The 19,464-nt window shown below is 49.0% G+C and overlaps 1 protein-coding gene across 1 annotated transcript in view; it reads right to left on the bottom strand.

Moving 5' to 3' along the window:
• The window catches only part of LOC115389268 (receptor-type tyrosine-protein phosphatase gamma-like), a 463,600-nt gene that overhangs the window by 156,362 nt on the left and 287,774 nt on the right, over nucleotides 1–19,464 (bottom strand). Inside the window, exon 3 of the mRNA XM_030092770.1 lies at nucleotides 2,313–2,495. Coding sequence (XP_029948630.1) covers nucleotides 2,313–2,495 — 183 coding nt within the window. The remainder of the gene's footprint in view (nucleotides 1–2,312; nucleotides 2,496–19,464) is intronic.

Below are 19,464 nucleotides of genomic sequence, written 5' to 3'. Positions count from 1 at the left end.
ATTTTTCTGACCAATAACACGATTGCGATTCGATTTGCGATTTTCACATTTTATTCTTTCAAATGCAGAAAACAGCTAAAATTATGGAAAAAAAAATTCTTGTTACTTTTACATGGTCTTGCTCAAGTTGACGCATAAAATAACCGAATGTAAACTAACTTCAGGCAGCGGCAGTGAGACGCCACCGTGCTGTCTGCATCACGTTGCATCACAAAAACAAAAAACGAGTGCGTGGTTTTAATGAAATAACAAAATAATGAAAATCCAATGCTGTCGAAATTGTAATTCAATACTGGTCTTGCCTGCATGGCTCACAGAAGATTACTTAGACAACAGTTTTCAATGTGAAATAAATGGAAATTAAAAACCAGAACCGCAAACAGGCACCACTGTGAAACCAACTTCAACTCGCAAAAAAAAAAAAAAAAAAAAAAAAAGGACTCGCCAGCCTCTAAAGATAAAGGGTAAAAAAAAAAAATAATCCTTATTGCTGTAATATCCTTAGATCACAGTCAGTTTAGTAATCCTGCTCTGGCTCGTCTCCCTCACAGCTTCATGTTTTCATGGAGAGAGACGAGCGAATCACATGCTGGATGAAGGCTGAGCTGTGGGGCGATCGGGGGAGAGAGAGAATAACCTACGACTCGTCCACGTTTCTGTAACGTGTAGCGGTGAGTCTTCAGGTGTTGGTATAAACTAGACGTGTTTCCTCTGGATCTGGCTGCTGCACGGCGACACCATCTACACCTGGCTCCACGTGGTTTTTTTCAAACCCAGAGTCCAAACAGCTGAGCTCCAGTTCTTTCTGATACCAGCGGCTCCGCCCCCTCTCCTGCTGCCATCTCAGACATTTTCACACCGAGAACGAGTCACACTGAAAACTTTGCTCCTCACGACACCGCAGAGCACACGTGCAAAGGTTGTTGTTAGCAACCTGATGCTAGTCAGCTGCAGCGGTGCAGTGCAGACATACTTGCTTGCTGTTGTCATTTCTGATTGGCCGGTGGCCCAGAACGCGAGACTCGAACGTTTTGATTGGCGGATAGGTCTGTCACTCAAATGGCTCTAAAAGCCTCAGCCCTGTGCGGTTCGGTTACGCAGCAGTTAAAGCCTCAGTTTCGATGCGGTGGCGGTTCATCGTGCAGCCCTATTCTGAAGAAGGCTGCATCTGGCTCCACACAGCATCAACACACCCCGTTTTCACACCTCATATATGAAAGAACTTTGTGCACTGATCTGTGAATCTTTACATTCAATACTGTCTGATTCAGGAAGTGCCTCAACAAAAACACAACAGAGCTTCACTCATGAAGAAAAGCAGAAATTAGAACCAGTTTCTTTAAAAAATGACCAAGTTATTATTTCAAGAAAGCATCACAAGTAAACTAGTAAAACAGAGAAAATCTAGTGAAAATAGTCTAGCGATGTCCAACACGACTGTGGAGACGCAATGCATCGTGGGAGTTTCGGATGGGATTTTCAAGAGTCAAACAGTATTTTTGTGCTTTATTTTGACGTTCTGATGTTGCTGTTGTTATTGGCAGTTGTGTTTTGCTGTGTTCTTGTAGTTTGTTGACTGCTGGGGTAAACACTGGTTTAACAGAGTTCTTTGTTGGTTATGATTTCAGATAAAAGCTCTCTGGTGGCGTTTGGAGCAAACCACTGGCCCGGACGGTTTACAAAAGTAACCGCTTCAGTGCTAGTTAAAGCCCAAATTACACAAAGATAACTTATTGGATTGAAATCATCTGCTGACAGGCTGGTCCCCCTCTGGTCCTGGTCCTGATGGTCAGCAGCTTCTCCAGCAGAACAGCAGCTCGTCCATCAACCTGTCCCTGAACGGGGTAATGATCTCCGGAGAGTCAGGAACAGCCGCTGAAGCTAACAGGCGTTGAACTAAATGAACTCATTTCAAGATTTGCAGGACCTCTGAAAGCAGCTGCGGGTTTTTCCACAACTCTACACGGAGGAAACGTGAGGCTGGGGTCTGGTGGCCCTGCTTGGTATGACTGACGTGAGAGCCGAGACCGTTCAAATCAACAAACAGCTCAGCAACTTTTCTACTACAGGATTCATTCCAGCATGATTTAAACAACACCCAAACTTCTGAACCATTAGGAGAATCCCTGGAGGAGCACAGCAGGCCTTGCTGACGTTGTGAACAGACATTTTCCCTTCAATCTCTCTGGTGAACAAAATAACGGCATGCTTCCATCCACAAAGCAAAGCGGCCATCATCACAGCTCTGCTGGGTTGGGACGAGAGACCAACGCTGCAGACGCTGCTGAAGCGCACGGCCGGAGCGCTCTTACCTGTTTTCCCAGTGTTCTTCATAGACGTCTTGTTGGAGGATTCTGCGTCGAAGCCCTCCAGGGTCAGTTCCTGGTACTCGGTGGATATCTTGGTGTCCTGGTCCACGATGTTGATTGGCGACTGGTTTCTCTCTCGACACTCCGGGTAGGCGGCCGCCCAGCCCTCGTCTGGGCCGTAAATACCTGACCAAGACAAGACAGAGTGGTCACTTAAAGTGTGGAGAGGCGTGACACTGAGAGAAACAACATTTCAGAACCACTCTGAGATAAAAGCAGCCAGCACTGAGTGGTGCCAGATTATCTGAATCATGGTTCAACAGAATCCCTGCTGCTGGGAGTTTCAGAAACGCCTCCACTGCAGGCCATGTTGTGACCGCTTGGAGATTACACAGAGAAAGAGTTCTATATTTAGTTTCTACGGCTGATCTTCCTCTGGAAATTGCTTCAGGTGAGCTTCTGCAGCCAGCACACATCACACAACTCTTTAAGTCCTCAGAGCCTCCTCTGACAGCGGCTGTCCGGCCTGAACGCCTGAGGCCGGAGCGCCGCTGGTGGAGGCAGATAGTCGGAGGTTGAAATGTCACCGGGCGCCGCTTCAACGGCAAACAGTTTGTGTGGAGATCAGGACCGTGGCTGCAGGGGGCCCCCGGGGCAGGAAGCTGCCAGGAGACCCATCCCGTCATCAGCTTCTCCCAGCTGGAAACACCCCAGTTGTTTTGAAGAGGAAATCTGACTTATATACGTTACATAGTTACATACGTTATATAGTATAACGATGTTGAAAGCAGGAGTCTGCACCTCTGTTTGGCTTCACTGTAAAGAGGAAGTCTGCTGCTGCGGGTCAGGGTCAGGGTCAGGGTCAGGGTCAGGGTCAGGGTCAGGGTTCAGGCCTCAGTCCCCTGATTGGACAGAGGGCCTCTGCTCTTTTCAAAGAGTGAATTTGATGGTGTTGGCATCAGAATGCTCTTCACTGCTGAGCTCATCCTCAGACGCCTCCCGGCGCGCCCCTCTAGATGGACAGCACAGACCCCCGCCCTGACTGACGCAGCTTCATGTGGACCACTGCCTGCTGTCAGACTGCTGCTCTGCAGCCCAGGCACTGCTGGCAGATCGCTGCAGGTACAAGCCACAGCAGCACTTCCTGCCAGGGATCCACACTGTCCCCTGGAACTGATCAGAGACACACTCTGACTTGACAGTTAATGGGACATTTTGTCTCACTCGCTCGCCCGACTACGGCTGCATTTGTCTCCTATCAACATGCCATAATCACACTTCCATAGTCTTGTATTTGTACAATCAAGCTTTTCTTCTAAGTACTTTATAATCAGTGTGACTTGGCTTTAGTGTAGAATTGTGAGCTGTTTTCATCTCCAGATCTGTGCCTCTTCAGTGGAAAGTGATCCATATGAGGTTTGAAGAGCGTTTGTCTTTCAGACGAGACACAAACTCCGTGGAGAAGCATTACTTCAGCTTTTACTGTAACCACAGGAAAGCTGTCTGTGGTAACTCCAGTGGGAGATCACTCACCTTCTCCCTGCTGTGTGAAAAGCAGTGCTACCAACCATGACCACCTGGTGGCGCTACTGGAGCAGCCTGAGCTCCAGGGGTTATCAGCTGGTGAACACACTAACCAGACTATAACCAGACTAGCATCACAGCACGCAGCAGGCCTCCACCTCAGCATCACCAACATGAACCGTGACAGTCAAAATAAAATAACATCCACATTCAGCTTCAGACCCACAGCGGCAACACAGTTCTAGACCTTGGAATCCAGATTTGATCTTCAAGTAAAAGAAGTGAGAAACATTTTTGACACAGAACCTTTTTCTTCTCCCCACTTCAACATTCTGTAGAGTCTCGCTGCTCCTTCCTGAGCACATGGAGGATGGAGCAGGCCGGCTTCATGCAGCCTGTCTGCGTCAGACCACTGGCAATCTCAATGCATCATTTATGATGGATAACCCCCATTTTACACACTAAGACATGGAGACTTCCACTGCCTCTTCGGTAATGTCACAGCCTGAATTACACTCAGAGAGAAGCGGTGCACTGCGAGGAATGTGCGCTGGTTGCTACAGTTCTGAAGCCGGCAGTGAATCTGAATAAAAGAGAGGTCAGTACCAACACTTACCAGCTCAGCGAGGGGACATACGGATATGGATTCTCTCTATATATGGGATCTGTGTCACTGATCACACCATTTTCAGAGCATTACAGTTAGTACAGACGGCACTGTGCAACTGTGAAGCACAACGCTCAGAAAAATCAAGCCATTGTTTGTAGTACCGTATCGGCCCGAATATAGTACGACTCTGACTATAAGACGACCCCTGTTTTTCAAATATCATTTTGTGAAAATAAAAATATGTGAAGACAATAAGGTTACTCATAAAATAACTTTTTATTGTACAATTATTCTAAACTCAAAAACTCACAACAGAGATAACATTTCACCTGATTTAAGATTAAAAAATATTACTGCAGTATTAAATAAAAAATATATTCTCTTTCTCAAAATAAGAAACAATAAGCAGCAATTAAGAACCTGAAAGGTTCAATAACTGGATTAATGATGTAAATAACTTTATAACCATCAAATTCAAGTTCTATTCAGCTTCACGAACATTAATAATTCGGCCCTCCGTGAATGTTTGATTCCGTTAACCTTGCCAGCAAGCTGAATTCTCGCGGTATTTGTTCTCACACACCACGAGAATGGATGGATGGTAGTTGGATGACTGATGGATGGTGGATAGATGGAGGGACACACCACATGTGAAGCAATTCATTGCAGCTCGTGTCAATATGGCTTTTGCCAGGTTAGGATTCAGTTTGGCATGTAGAGAACGCCATTGACATGCTAACGGAATTAGCATCAGCGTTGAAACTTCAAAACAAACTGCCAAACTCACAAGTATCAGTTCCACCTCCATCCTGAACATCAACTAAGTATACTCGAGTACTGACAGGCAGGTATTTTCGATGCTGTTTGAAATGAACCTTAGAAAAACCACCAGCAGCCACACTGCTCAGTCTTCTTCTCTCACTCTCTCACTGCTGCAGGCTGACACTCTGTCCAGCTCACTAGCTCCCCCTAACGGGGGGCGGAGCCACTGCATGGAGCAGAGGCAGGACAGCTCCCCGGGACTCTGGCTCCATCTAGCGGCACGGAGGTGTAACGACAATCTAATCCTTGATTGAAGTACGACCCCATTTTTGAGATTACAATTTCTGGAAAAAAAATATCGTCTTATATTCGGGCCAATACAGTATGTGAGGTGAAACATCAGATGATCGATTTGATTCCTGAATTTGTGAGTGAATTCACAGGTTTAAATGAACTCTGAATCAAAGATACGTTTGTAGTTGAAGAAACTGAAACTGGAATGTTCAGTGTGGCCCCTGACCCCCTGACCCCTGACCCCTGACCCCCTGACCCCTGACCCCTGACCCCCGACCCCCCGGGTGGCCTGGAGCCCCCTGAACTGGATGAGGCCACATGGGAGAGGAACGGTTGGACAAACTGAAAAACGTGGTGGTGTTTGACAGTTCAACACATCACCTGCTGTCACCTGTCTCATAGCACCGTATGAATGGATGGTTCACTTCATCCATCTTCAAATTCACCCCCTCATCTGACATCCATCAGTCATTCATCTGCAATATATATCCATCCATCCATCCATCAGCCATCATCCAACTACCATCCATTCAACTATTCACCAACCATCCATCCATATATCCACCAACCACCCATTCATCCCTCCATCTATCCACATCCATCAGTCATCATCCAACTACCATCCATCCAACTATTCACCATCCATCCATCCATCCATCAATCCGTGTACCATTCATTAATCATCATCCATCCATTTATCCACCATCATCTATCATCCATCCATTCAGCCATCTATCTACTGTCTATCCATCTACCATCCATTAATCCATCCATCTGCCTACATCCATCTATCTACCATCCATCCATCAATCATCCGTCCATCCATCCATCCATCCATCCATCCATCCATCACCCCAGTAAAATATTCTATCCATTCACTCATCATCTATCCAGTGGCTTATACATTTGTCCAGAATCCCAGTTCATCATGCAAATCTGATTGGTTGTCAAAGTTCTTCACAGTAGAAGTTCATCCGAGATAAACATGAGACAGATAAAGAAGTGTCCGAGGCCAGCTGTGATTCTTCAAGGTCGGAGCACATTTCCAACTGTCCGTAGCAATGCATCTGGTCTGCTTCACTCGGACCATGGCTCACTTCTAATGGAATCACGCACAGCTATGCATTCCTGTAATCCGTCCACACATCAGCATGTGTCCACTGTGACGGACACTCCGGCTCTGCAGTGGCAGAAACGCTTCCCGGCTCCTGTTGGAAAACCTAATGCTTTTATGTCAGGAAATCAGATCCAAACGAGGCTGATAAGACACAGCCACCAGGGCGGCTCTACTCAGAGATCGGGGGGAAGCAGGTGGAGATTTTGTGTTTTGGTGAGCGGGCTCTTTCTGGACTACGTCGTATAGAATCTGAATCCTGAGTCCCACTCAGTCAAACATCATGAGCATCGTCCATAAACATGAGCACAACGTCAACATCCCATTCCTGAGGATGTGGATGTGAGCATCGCTTCAAGCACCATTACCTGTTTTACCTAAATTAAGAGAAAACAGTCCTATTTGATGGAAACAGAACAGAGAAATCACACAAATACAGACGGGATGGAGGAACAGCTGAGATCAACGGAGTTGAAAGAAATTCCAAAATGACCAAGCTGAAGATGCCAGTGCAGCTAAGGTTACGTACACATTTAAACTTATATATTTTACATTGAGGGAATTTAAATGAAGCAATGTAGTGAAACCAGCAAATGTGTTAAAAATATGCACAGGACTAATGAACTATTTTCATATCATGAATGTGCTTTAGAAAAAAAACACTCCCCAGTGCAGTTACTGATCAATCAACCACTGTTGGAAATAAGCCACACAAGTCGTTCTTGAGCTGTTAAAATAAGCCGAAGGAGGAAGCATTATCTGAAGAATTTGATGTATTTCAATTGATTCAATTGATTCAATGATTTCCTTCATGATGATTACTGTCAGCAAAAAGGGGGAAAAAAATGGGTTTTTGAAAACTTTTGACCGGTTTCATCAAGACAGTGATTGTTGTGAATGGTACCCGGTAAGGATGGAGCGCAGTCTGAACCAGTCGGCGTTTTCTCTGGACGGTTTCTATGTTCTTCTTACGCTCACTTTCATTCTGAGCTCCGATTCACAGCTGGTTTCTGGAAATGCTCAGGATGGCTGGACTGTGCTTTGACACCCCGAGGTGTTGGGGGACAGGTGGGCCAAACAGGTCAGAACTGGTCTCAACGCCAGAAGAAGAAGAATCTCTGCTCGCTCAGGAACGAGCGCCAAGCATGGCTATCTGCACACTAATAGTTCATTTCACCTGGGTTTTTTGAACAGACTTTTCAGAGGGGCTACAAAGGCTGTTTTCCATAATGGTTCACTGTTTGGTGTCATCAGAGGATGGATCCTATTGGCCTGATTCAGGGACAAATTCTTCTGTCTTCTTTGTTTTATTGATTAGAAAGAGCTTGGAATTTGAAGCATTTGTGGCAGACTGTATCTGGACTTCTTTTACAAAGATGTACATAGATATAATCAAGTCTGAAATAAAAATCTGATGAATTCACCACTCTTAAAGTTATGATCATTAAAGAGACAGAACTTTCATTTCAATTATATTTTTCTTTGAAATGTTTTGCAAAAACAAAATCATTCAGTTTTTGTGAATTCCAGTGAAGTTTTTCAGCTTTGAGGAGATAATGAGTCTTAGAGATTTATCAGCTGATTGTAAGAAAAGCAACACTTGGTCAGCCCATTTGAGATACTGTTGATCAAAACAAGAATATCTGACCAAATGCAAGAATCTTTGACTTGTTTCTAGAAGGTCTACTTTTACCAGTGCAATGAAAGCCCAGAGACAGTCTTCAGCGACTGCATGAATATGTTTCCATGGAAGTGGAATCCTTGAAGGGCTCCCTCGGACTTCTTCTCCCTCCATCAGTTGAATCTGTTTCCTGCTTGGATTTCTCCAGTTTCTTATTTAATTTCGGCACGGTTGTTGTTCTAACCGGCATCCCAACAGCCTCGTCTTGTTAAACTATTATTTGCCACCGGTTGGAAAACAACAGCAGCCTTGGCGGATGGACGGCTGTCTCCATTACAGCGCTGAGCTCGACGCCCGGACAGGACCCACGTCAACAGAAAGTGATCTGGGCTCGTCTGGATCTCCTCCTCACCGCGGCTCACACTATCTGAGCCCGACTTGCTCTAAACCCTTAATTGAAAGCAATACTGCGCTCCTGGGCTCCAAAATGAATTTGTCCATGATTACCCATGCCCCGGCGCGTTGGAGCGCTGGCTAATGTCTGCTTCATTGAATTAGGCAGCATCCTGTTCTCCTTCCTCCTCCTCCATCGCCGTCCTTGCCCACGGGTGGGGATTGATTGAGGTGGTCTGGCTTTCATATCAGGCTAGCATTACCTCTGGACCCAGACAGCCGCTCGGCCCGGGCAGCCAACGCAGAGGAAGGAGGGGCGTGGGGCGATTAGTCACTGCCTTAACACCGCTCATTTCTGCTGAGAGCAGCAATACAGGCAGCGCCGAGGTGAAGCAGGAAGAGGCAGGAGAGAGCGGCATGCCTGGGAGCGCCTGCCTCCTCCACACACCTGGCTCATGGGCAGGAAGCTGTGGGCAGAACAGGCGGACCATCAGAGGAGCGCTGAACCTCAAAATCTGCTCCCCGCTTTCAGGCTGCGTGATGCTGCTGCACGTGCACGTGCACGAGCCCGACGGGCGCCATGATGGAGGCGTTCCATGGAAGAACACACAGGTTTCCCGGACAGCAGGAACTCGAAGGCTTTCCAAACACAGGCAGGTGACTTTAACGTGGCAGACGATCGTTTATTTGGCTTCAAACATCATTTCAGTTTGGAAAACCACGTCCTGCGACGCCGTGTCAGCTGCGGGACCGGGACGCTTCATGACACAGGGTCACACCAGCTCCAGCAGTAACAGGGCCGTCTGGAAAAACCACTGTAAACCACAAGAAAGGCTCTGCTTCCTGTCTGGGGCCGAACTCAGACTGGTGTCTGTCATAAACCACACAGGACAGTCTCAGCTGGACAGTCTCAGCTGGACAGTCAGTGTGAGGTCTGTGACAGTAGGAGGAGCTACCAACAAACCCGCCTGTCTTCTCATTGTGATCCAGAACATCCAGACAGGGGGAAAAGCTGGTTGTTTTTCATTTGACATTCGTCATAAAAATCCAGTTTTACATTCAGCTGTTTGAGGAGAGCTCATAAAAACCAGCTGCCACAACACACACAGGTTGAGATTGACCTTAACAGGTTGAACATCAACACATATCGCAGGATTTTCTGCAAAATGCTTTTCATTTCATTTTATGAACAGGTTATGATTCAGTTGTGAAACAGCTGAGGTGACATTTCCCATTGTGAAAACCTCGCCGATGGTAAACTGGGGTCACTAATGGGTCACATGCTGTTTACTCTGTGGCCAAAAACGGTTCATCGAACACATTTCCATCCAGTGCCAAATGAAATTAAACTAGAAGCACAAGGAAGCTGAAACATGAACGACTTCCTGCATTTTAACTTCATGAACGTGGTTTACAGCCTTTCACTGCGACCTCTATGGAAAAGTCAATAGTCCTAACTGTGGTTCTGCAGCCGCGGCGGGTTTGATTCGTTCTGACGGAGGGAAGCACGCAGGCTGTGTTAAACTACCGACAGGTTAAAACTGGCAGAAAGGCTCGATGCCGACAGACACATGCAGTCGCTGGAACACATAAAGCCACTTCCACCCAGCCTGCCGCTCCACGATCACCGATTCCTCCAAATGAATGTCTTTGTGCTGAGTCCATTTCACAGAGCAGCGGACAGGTAATTTATTAATTACAGCCAGTATCAAGTGTCCCCCTGCTTCAGTGGCATCCCTGCAGATTAGCGGCGAGCAGCCGGCTCCAGACGCCGCTGTGCATTTCCTGCAGGTGAGGATTTGGGCCGAGAGCGGGGCGAGGGGGGCGCCTGGCGCCGGCTGCGTCCAGAGATTACAACTAATACCCCGCCTCACTGGATCGGTTCCTCTCCTCCAAATCCCAGCGTCCTCCACACACAGGCCAGCTCCTCAGCGCATTGATTTGAGCCGTTTCCCACTAATCCTGATGGAATCAGCGCAGGGAGAGGATCTGTAGCGCCTGCTGAGAGGACGGACGCTTCCTGCCAAACCGGACCGGCAGAGGCGGCACAGCTCAGCCTCACTGCTCCTCATTACTCCCACTCCGGAGGAGATCTCTTCTGACACCGGCGCCTAATTGTGGAGATGGGCATATGGCAGCAGCACGCCTCTCTTTCTTCCTCTCTTGGAGGAACATGAATGGCCATCAAAGTCCCGCCGCCCGGCATCCCTCCAGTGCTGCGTCTCATTAAGCACACGCTGATTCCACCAGCCTCACGTTTGTCACATTTCTTCTGACAGTTAAATTCCTCCCAAAGGTATTTGTTGTCATTCCTCACCCCCCCCCCCCCCCCCCCCATCTTTGTTTATTCTGCAGACTGGAAGCATGTCAGCCTTTGCAGGGGGGTCACCTGCTTCAAACCGCTCCTAATTGCACAGAAAGCCTCAAATTGTCTAACAGGGCAGAAGAGGTGGCCAGCTGTATTTACACAGTCCATAATTGAAGGAGATGACGAGTGTGCACGCTCTCCCGGGAGCTGCTGGCGGTCCACCTGCAGGGACGCTGCGCTCCGTCCCCTCAGACTGTCTCTGCAGCACTAGTGGTCCACTCAGAGTCAGTCCAGGCAGCTTTAGCAGATGAGAGTCAGACTGAAAGGTAAGAGCTCCAGCAGGACCAGCACATGCTCCAGTCTTCCTTCTCTGTGTGTTCCACGGTTGTGTGAAACACACTTTCCATCCAGAGTGGAAGTGAGGAAGCCGCCGCCCCACACACACACCACTGCTCATTTTTTGTTCTGCAGAATCTGGGAATTAAATCAGAGGGAAAGTGCAGATAAAAGCCCGATTATGAACCGGTGCTGGCAGCACAAACATCTCTCCTCAGCTGCATTCTGAAGCAGCCTGATCACTTTAAAGACTTTACCCCGGGGCAGCATGAGGCGCTGCAGCCTCCGCCATTCAGCCCCGAATCCCTCACAGCCACCGAGCAGGAGCTCCACAGCTTCAGAGCCTCGGAGCTGTGGAAGCAGCCAGTAGATAGGAAGACGTCTGCCACAGGCTGAACCAGGCTATCCAGATAGCCCTGCCGGTCTGAAGGCCCGGTTCCAGTCAGAGTCCACGTCCTCACAGCCTGACAAACCCACCACTCCAGTCGTTTCACAGAGATTAGTACATCTCCAGTCCGCAGAAATGTCACCTGGGTTGTTTTTAAATTTTGCTGGGTGGTCAGTGAGTGATTGACATTCATGGCGGTGTAATCTGGAATCAGCGGCGATCTGCCCACTGCTCCGGCTAACTCAGAGGAGCCGTCACACTTCACACTCATGGAGGCTTCATCTCGTCATCCCCTCCCAGGCGCCACCGCTTGTCACTCAGCGCAGCCAATCACGGCGCTCCATCATCAGCACATGAGCCAGGAGGAGGCGCGAGCAGGAAGTCTTTATATTCCACCAACAGACAGCAACCAATCAGAAGCTCCGGTCCTCACACAGGCTCACCAGCACACGAAGGCTGAACATATGGCATGGGAAATCTTCCTACTTTCCACTTGGCACATTCTGGCCTCTGTTGCTCCGGGATGTGTGGAAAAACATTTAAATTAATCATTTAGAAACGACTGAACTCAGAGCTTTATGACAGAGGAACAGTCACTATGAGGCTGTTCAGAGTTCCATGATCTTCACTGCACTGACAGGAATGTGTGGCGCACTGAGACGCTGTCCTGTGGAGGACACTGCTGGACGGCGGCTGACGACCGTCACCTTGAAGACAGCGGCCGTCCAGTCGGAGACGCCACCGCGTCCGTGGGAGGAAGACACAGCCTGTGGACGCCGAAAAGGCACTCAGCCTTAATTAGATCTAGGACAGAAAGGGAACACTAAGTGTGTGTGTGTGTGTGTGTGTGTGTGTGTGTGTGTGTGTGTGTGTGTGTGTGTGTGTGGACGGAGTGAGACAACATGACAGAGACAGATAGGCAGGGAGAGAGAGAGTGTTGACAGAAGGCCACCGGGGCGCTCAGTGCGTCTGGTCCAAGCTACTGTCACAATCCATTTCACAGCTGTCCAGCACTGACACACACACACACACACACACACACACACACACACACACACACACACACGTCCAGAATTACTTCATAGATTCAGTCCTGTTCAGTCTTTCGTCCAGCAGTCACCACTGTGTGGCGCTAACAGGACATTCTACACACGTATTATTTGTGTCATTTGATACAGAGAAATGAGAGCAAACGCACAACAAGACGACCTATACTGTATATAAACTTCAATACGTCCTCGGCCCAGGCGTCCACATCCCAGTCTCGTTCACCATCAGTGTCAGACGGCGGCTGAAGCCATCAGCAGGACGTCTTCAACTCGTCACATGACCCCTGAGGCCTCTGTGCTGTCCATGTCTGTGTGTGTTTGACAAGCTGAAATAGAACTGAACCCCCTGCTGTGCAGCCTGACCGAGTGCCATTGGGCATCTGGCTCTTGAAGGAACAGAAACCAGACTCTGCCCCATCCGATTCATACTTAACCTTAGCTAACCATGGTAGCAGGGTGGGCTGCCACAGTGCGGCTCCGGGGCAGCTGCTGGGGGTCAGGGGTCATGCTCCGGGACCCACAGTGGCAACCTTCCAGCTGTGGGATTCAAACCAGTAAGCAGATCCTGGGTTCAACCTCTGGGCCCAGTGCTGTTCTCGGAAACTGAACATGAAGCTGGTCTCTTTCACCAAGTCACCACTCACTTGAAGGCTGTCTCAGGAAACCCTGGAGTGTGCTGGTGAGGCAGGCCACCCACTGCACCACAGCCACCCTGTTTTCATCTCACATGTGCAAAGCTAACGAGACAGCGTGAAAACCAGAAGAACACACCTGGAGCGAGGCCCAGGTTCTCTGCAGCCCCAAAGAGACCCGGAACTGGAGGTCAGAACATTCAGCACCTTCTGGGACTGTATGGGGTACGCTCCTGAGGAACGGCGGCCACCGAGACCAGAAGGAACCCGGTTCTGCTGATGCTGTGCAGCACTGTGGGTCTGCTGCATATCAGCTGGACGACAGAATGAAAGTGAGAGCTGGTGTGTGTTCTCTAAAACGGTGTGGACTGCAGCTGATTTGAATCTGCCACTTCATCCTGATCTGCACTGCTCACCAAATACCGTGTTCTGCTCCTTGCTGTCGTAGAGAACAGAATGGACTTGACTTGTGCCCTCTTGACCTCTAACTTGACCCCCTGACTCACTAAGAACAATGTTTTACAAAGAAATCTGACTGTAATCACGCCCTGATTTTTACAGCACAGGATTTAATTGATTATTTACGAGACGCAATCAAAAGCTGGCTGAAGTGAGGAAAACACTCATGACCTGGCAGGAATCATGGGAATGCTGCTGCGAGGAGCCGGTGGACCACAGAGAGGAGACTTCACACCTCGTCCCGCGTCCCACTGACCCCGCCACTCCTGCTCCGTGCACCGCTAATCCCATCTGACTGTCCAACTGAGCGTGAAGACACACACACACACACACACACACACACACACACACACACACACACACACACACACACACACACACATCATCTACCTCCCGCCACGGTCGTCTCTCTGCATCAAGTGTCAGGAAGCAGAAGGACAGAGAGAGCAGACGCTGATCGGAGGATGAAGAGAAAACATCTGTTGACCTCTGTCCCTCTTTGAGACGTTCTGTTTGTCTTCACTGTCAGTGGAAAGCAGTTCTAGAATCTTCCATTTAGCCGGGATACTGATGCAGCCCTTACTGAGGGTGTATTAGGTTCCAAACAGATGTAGAAACAGCAGCGGAGGCCTGAATGGGTGAAAACCTCTTCATCCTGCTGCTCATGGTCTTTATCTGTGACCACTGGACCACTGTCACACAGGACAAACTTCTCCTTCCTCGTGTTTTTACCATTTTACCCTCCATGGAAACATGGGGAATCATGGGAACTGGCGGCTCAGTGTGACTGCTGTTTCCTCAGAGGCCAGCGGAGAGCCCGGTTACATTACATCCTCCACTGTGGACACTGCTGCTGAGGCTCATCCAGAACTCTGGCTTCTCTCCCAGCAGGTGTCTGTCCACAGGAAACCCTCCATTCTTTCCATTCAAAGTCTGTATAAATACGAGGTGTTTTTTGGAGAAAGAGTTGGCAGCTGTTGGGACATTTCCACGGCTCTGCAGGAAGCTGAAGGTGCTGTGACGCTGATATGACGCTGGACGCTCATAAAGAACAGACTCAGCAGCTTCAGCCAGAATCTCTCCTCAGAGATGAAGAATGCTGTCAGGGCACCACATCTTTCTTATTTTACTTTCAGAGCTTTCTCAAGTTAGTCACAACAACAACAAAGGAGCCAAGACTAAAACAAATCCTCCTGCTGACAACCGCTGCATGATGAAGTTCAGACGAAGTCAACAGAGGTTTACCGTCAGCCTCAACAACAGAGAAGCAGAGTCCACTCCTGCCGGAATATCAGTCAGCTGGTGAGCCCAAACCATCATCTGACTCACACACCAACCGCAGCAGGACTTCAGCTACTTGTCTTTGGACTGCAGGGTCAAGCATGCAACGAACGCCAACAGTTTAAAGGTGCATTAAGGAGTTTTTCAACTTTAAAAATACTTACTTTCCACCATAAATATGTGACACATTTTTAATGATGTGTAAAATGAGCCCTGACATATTAATTACCAGTACCTCTAACAGCGCTACACTGTCACTTGAAAGTTGCAGTGCCGGTCCGGCTCCAGAGTTTTTTTGGGGGAGAATTTGAAAGGAATGACGTAATGCGCGCTCCGGCTGGCCTGATTTGAGTTAAGTTTCGTTTTGTCCGCCATTACTCCGCCAGATGCTCAGTGAGCAACAGCTGAGCAGGATCTTCCAGAAAGTCAGAACAGACTGGCTTCTAGCACTGCCACAGCTCCACACAGACTCCACCAGGCAGAAGAAACTTACATTTTACTGGAGCGCTACTAAAAGAGCGAGGAAGGAGTTCCCCTCTTCCGTGCACGCGAGCCACAGGCACGAGTGTTTCACTAAGCTGCATTACGCCCAAGGCCTGCAGGGGGCGCTGTTTCGCATAAAACGTGCAAACTCCTTAATGCACCTTTAAGAACGTCCTGCAGATCTTCATTTACTGCCAGTGTGGCTCAGTTGGAAGAGCAAATAAACAAAATGCTTGACCCCTTTCTGGGAGGCCTGGAGGAGATGTCCAGCAAGGACCAGGGGACAAGTTTAAATTAATCTTATATACAATTCCAAGCAGTTATGTTGGATCAGTTTCCACTGAAGTCCTGCAGCAGAGACAGAAACTCGTTGAGAGACGATGCTGGAGGCTGGCTGTCAGAACGTCCTTCCACCCCCTCTCAGAGGAACTGCAGCTCTGAGTTTGGTAATATTTCCGGACTGATTCAGACCAGACCTGTACAGAAGAAAAGCTGACTGGCAGACACTAAAGACACGATGGCCTGCTGCTTGGATAGAATAGTCAACAGTGGTGGTGAGACTTGAGGTCTGTGGCCAGTTGGAGAGGAGGGGGTGGACTCATGTGTTATTCCAGAAAAGTAGGTTTGGCCACATTGTCTAACTGCCTGGAATAACCTGGACTCCAGCGGGAGGAGGAGCCTTTGTGCTTAAACTGCGTTGATTTCAGAACATTCTGAGCTGCAGCCATTGTCAGTCCACACTCGGTCCCAGTGAGGGGCAATGTCAAAGTCAGACAAGCGAAGGAACATTGTCTGGGAAACTGCACTGCTGTTTGTCTTCAGTCCCACCACGTCTTCCTCCCTCTTCTGGACTCACACCTGGACATCAGGTGGACCTTGATGGAGTTGGACTACTCATCTCTTCGCGTTTTGCCACATAACAGGCATGGGGACACTGGACACCACTGCTCAGAGCCCCCGGGGCATGCAGTGTGGCTCCACTGCTCCCACTTCCTCTGGCACCGAGTGTTTCGTCTGACGGTTCTGCACAGCTCACGTCTCACAGCTCCTGAGCTGTAGGGTCAGTGTCCCCCGTCTGGCAGCAGATGGCAGCTCAGTGTCTGCCGGGGCTGACTGCGTGGACATTAGCTTCCGGACCAATATTCGGGCTGTCAATCGATTAAAATATTGGTTGTGATTATTGGTAAGATGATGTTAGCCATGTGACAGACTGGCGACCCGTCCAGGGTGACCCCGCCCTCCCCCACAGCCGCCGGGATGGACTCCGGCCCCCACAACCCTGAGGAGCAGCCAGCGGGTTAGATAAAGGACGAATGGATGGATGGACTGTCCACAGCAGTCGCGGCCGGTGGCGAGGGGCGCTGGTGGCGGGAGCGCTTGTTGTGTTCGTCTGCACTGCCAGTGGCGGGCGGTGCGGTGTTAGTTCACGTTCGTTTCCACACCCGCACATTCTAGGCGCATTCCAAACAACACAACAGGTAGGCCACAACTTTTTTTAATAAACTGGTTTCTTCAACACTGCCCGCCTGGAATGCGCGGGTATGGAAACAAGCGCTTCCGCCAATGCGGAAGTGAACTAACGCCGCACCGCCCGCCGCTGGCGGGCAAAACAAACGCTCCCGCCACCTGCGCCTCTCAACACCGGCCGCGACTGGTCCACAGCTAATTCTCAATTAAACGCAAACAGAGTGCACAGTTTTCATCTACTCTAAATGTACATTAAAGGGAAATTTTCTGATTCTTCATCCTCTCATCAACATGGCAGTGGACAAATATGCTGTTTTATGTAAACACATGTTTATGGTTGTTGCCTCAATCCAGATCAATATCAGTCCTGTCCAGAACCATCTCCAGAGCCTCAGACATTCTGCAGGCTCAGAAAGCAACCTGGAAGACATCTGGACCTAAATGGAGCATCGTTTAGGAATAATGTGACCGTGCAGCGTCCAACCAGCCACAGTTTGAGTTTTCCAAACATTTTTCACCACAGACTGATGGATCAGAAAGAGACTCCTGGAGCAGCAGGTCCTGCTGGTCAGTAACGGAAGAGAATCATCCGGAGCCTTCAGGAGCAACAGAAGCTCCTGATTCCTCTCTGCTGCCACCACAGACGTCAGATACAGAGACGCTGCTTCACGCTGCTGCATGTTGAAAATGAACTTTTCCAGCACTGAACTCCAGTATGAACGTGACTCTGTCTTTCAGGCATTTCAGCTCAGGAGGCCTACAAATTCTACTTTGACAATGTGGATCTGTCCTGTTTTGCTTCGGGTTTTGTTTTTTTTTTTCAGATTTAGCGCTTGTGGTAAACTGCTGACGATGGAAATCAAGGTTTGCTCAGTACAAATCAATCTTAACACGTTGTTACCAGGATTAAATAAGGATCATGAATATATGCTAATTGCTTTAATTCATTATTGCCAAAGGTAAATGAAGAGAAGAGCTGCTGGAAACCTTCTAGAGTTATCAGCTCGTTGGCATCAGAGCTCTCTCTGTCCTTCAGTGTGTTGAAGAGGATCCATGCACACTTCTTTCTGTTTGGAATCACAGACGTTCGCGCTGCTGCCTGCTCTCTGCTGGTCACACATCGACGGCACTCGGCTGATCCGGCTGCTCTCGGTTTTCACGTCTGTTCCCTCTGTCTCGCTCTGCCAGGATGGATGTGTGTTCTGGTGACCTGTGGAGAGAGAATCTCTCCTCCTGTCCTCTTTTTTCTGCATCACGCGAATCTCTGTCACTGTGTGTGTGTGTGTGTGTGTGTGTGTGTGTGTGTGTGTGTGTGTGTGTGATTGGGTGCGTACGTGCATATGTCTGTTTGTGTGTGTGTCCATCTCTCTTGTGATTAGACCCGAGTGACAGACGGACGAGCAACACCGTCCGTAACTAATCGTCATTTAATTTATTTTATTTTGAAAATTGACCGGATTCTCTTGCCTTTTCTGTTTCCGGCTTCCTGTCTCGCCCGATCTGCTTGATCCAGCTTGACAAATGGCGCTCTCGCCGCTCGCTGCTCGCGGGAAAAACAGAGCGAAGCGGAGCGGGCGCTGCAGGGCGCGAGCCGCGGCGCCCCCCCTGCGCGCTGTGTGCGACCAGTCAGATCAGTTAACATGGGAGGCCGTCAGAAGCGCGGCGCTACCGTGCGTGGCGCTTCCACGTCCAGTGCGTTCGGGCCGTTAGGAACATGCAGTTAAACTGTGCCATTCTGATCAACCACACAAACTTTTCAATCCAATGTTTGTCTTTCAACTCCAACTGAAGACGAAACCCCAGAATGTTCCAGTGACAACATATTCATGTTTGAAACGAAACCTTCTGTGGTTGAACATTAGAAACAAACCACCGGCCACCCCTCCAAAAGAAAAGAAGTGTTTGCAAAGCAGAAGTGTATTGAGGCACAGCAAAAGGTGGAAAGGCAGAAGAGGGTTGATTTAGTGAGCACCTCCGGGAATCCTGTACAGCAGCCTGAAGCTGACCTGATTCAAGGGACGTGAACGTGAGTGCAGAACTGCAGCGCTGTGGGATCCGTCACAACGTCTCAAGGAAGGTTTTGGTGTAGTGACCCACACCAAAGGGTTTCATCAGTTTACTGCCTCTATGGCCTCTATGAGAACGAGTCTTCCTCACACAGCCAGCAGCAGACTCCCTTCTGGAAGGATCCAGCGCTCAGTCAGAGGTACGGCTGCAATAATCAGCGGCAGTGTAAACAGACTGCCAGTCACCAGCACTGTACCGCTTACACAGCTCATTTCTCCAGCAACTCCAGCATGCAATCAACCAACTGTGGCCAGGAAGCGATGAAGAGCGCCTAAAGGACATCAGCACCGCATCCAAACTGCTCCGAGAAACCAGCCTGTCAAGCAGACAAATTAAACGGATGTGATAATGATATTCATTTAAGGAA

The sequence above is a fragment of the Salarias fasciatus genome, chromosome 5, assembly GCF_902148845.1.
Source record: "Salarias fasciatus chromosome 5, fSalaFa1.1, whole genome shotgun sequence".
In the NCBI taxonomy this organism is placed as follows: Eukaryota; Metazoa; Chordata; class Actinopteri; order Blenniiformes; family Blenniidae; genus Salarias; species Salarias fasciatus.
The sequence above is the reverse complement of the archived record's forward strand: the minus strand, read 5'-3'. Positions and strand labels throughout refer to the sequence as shown.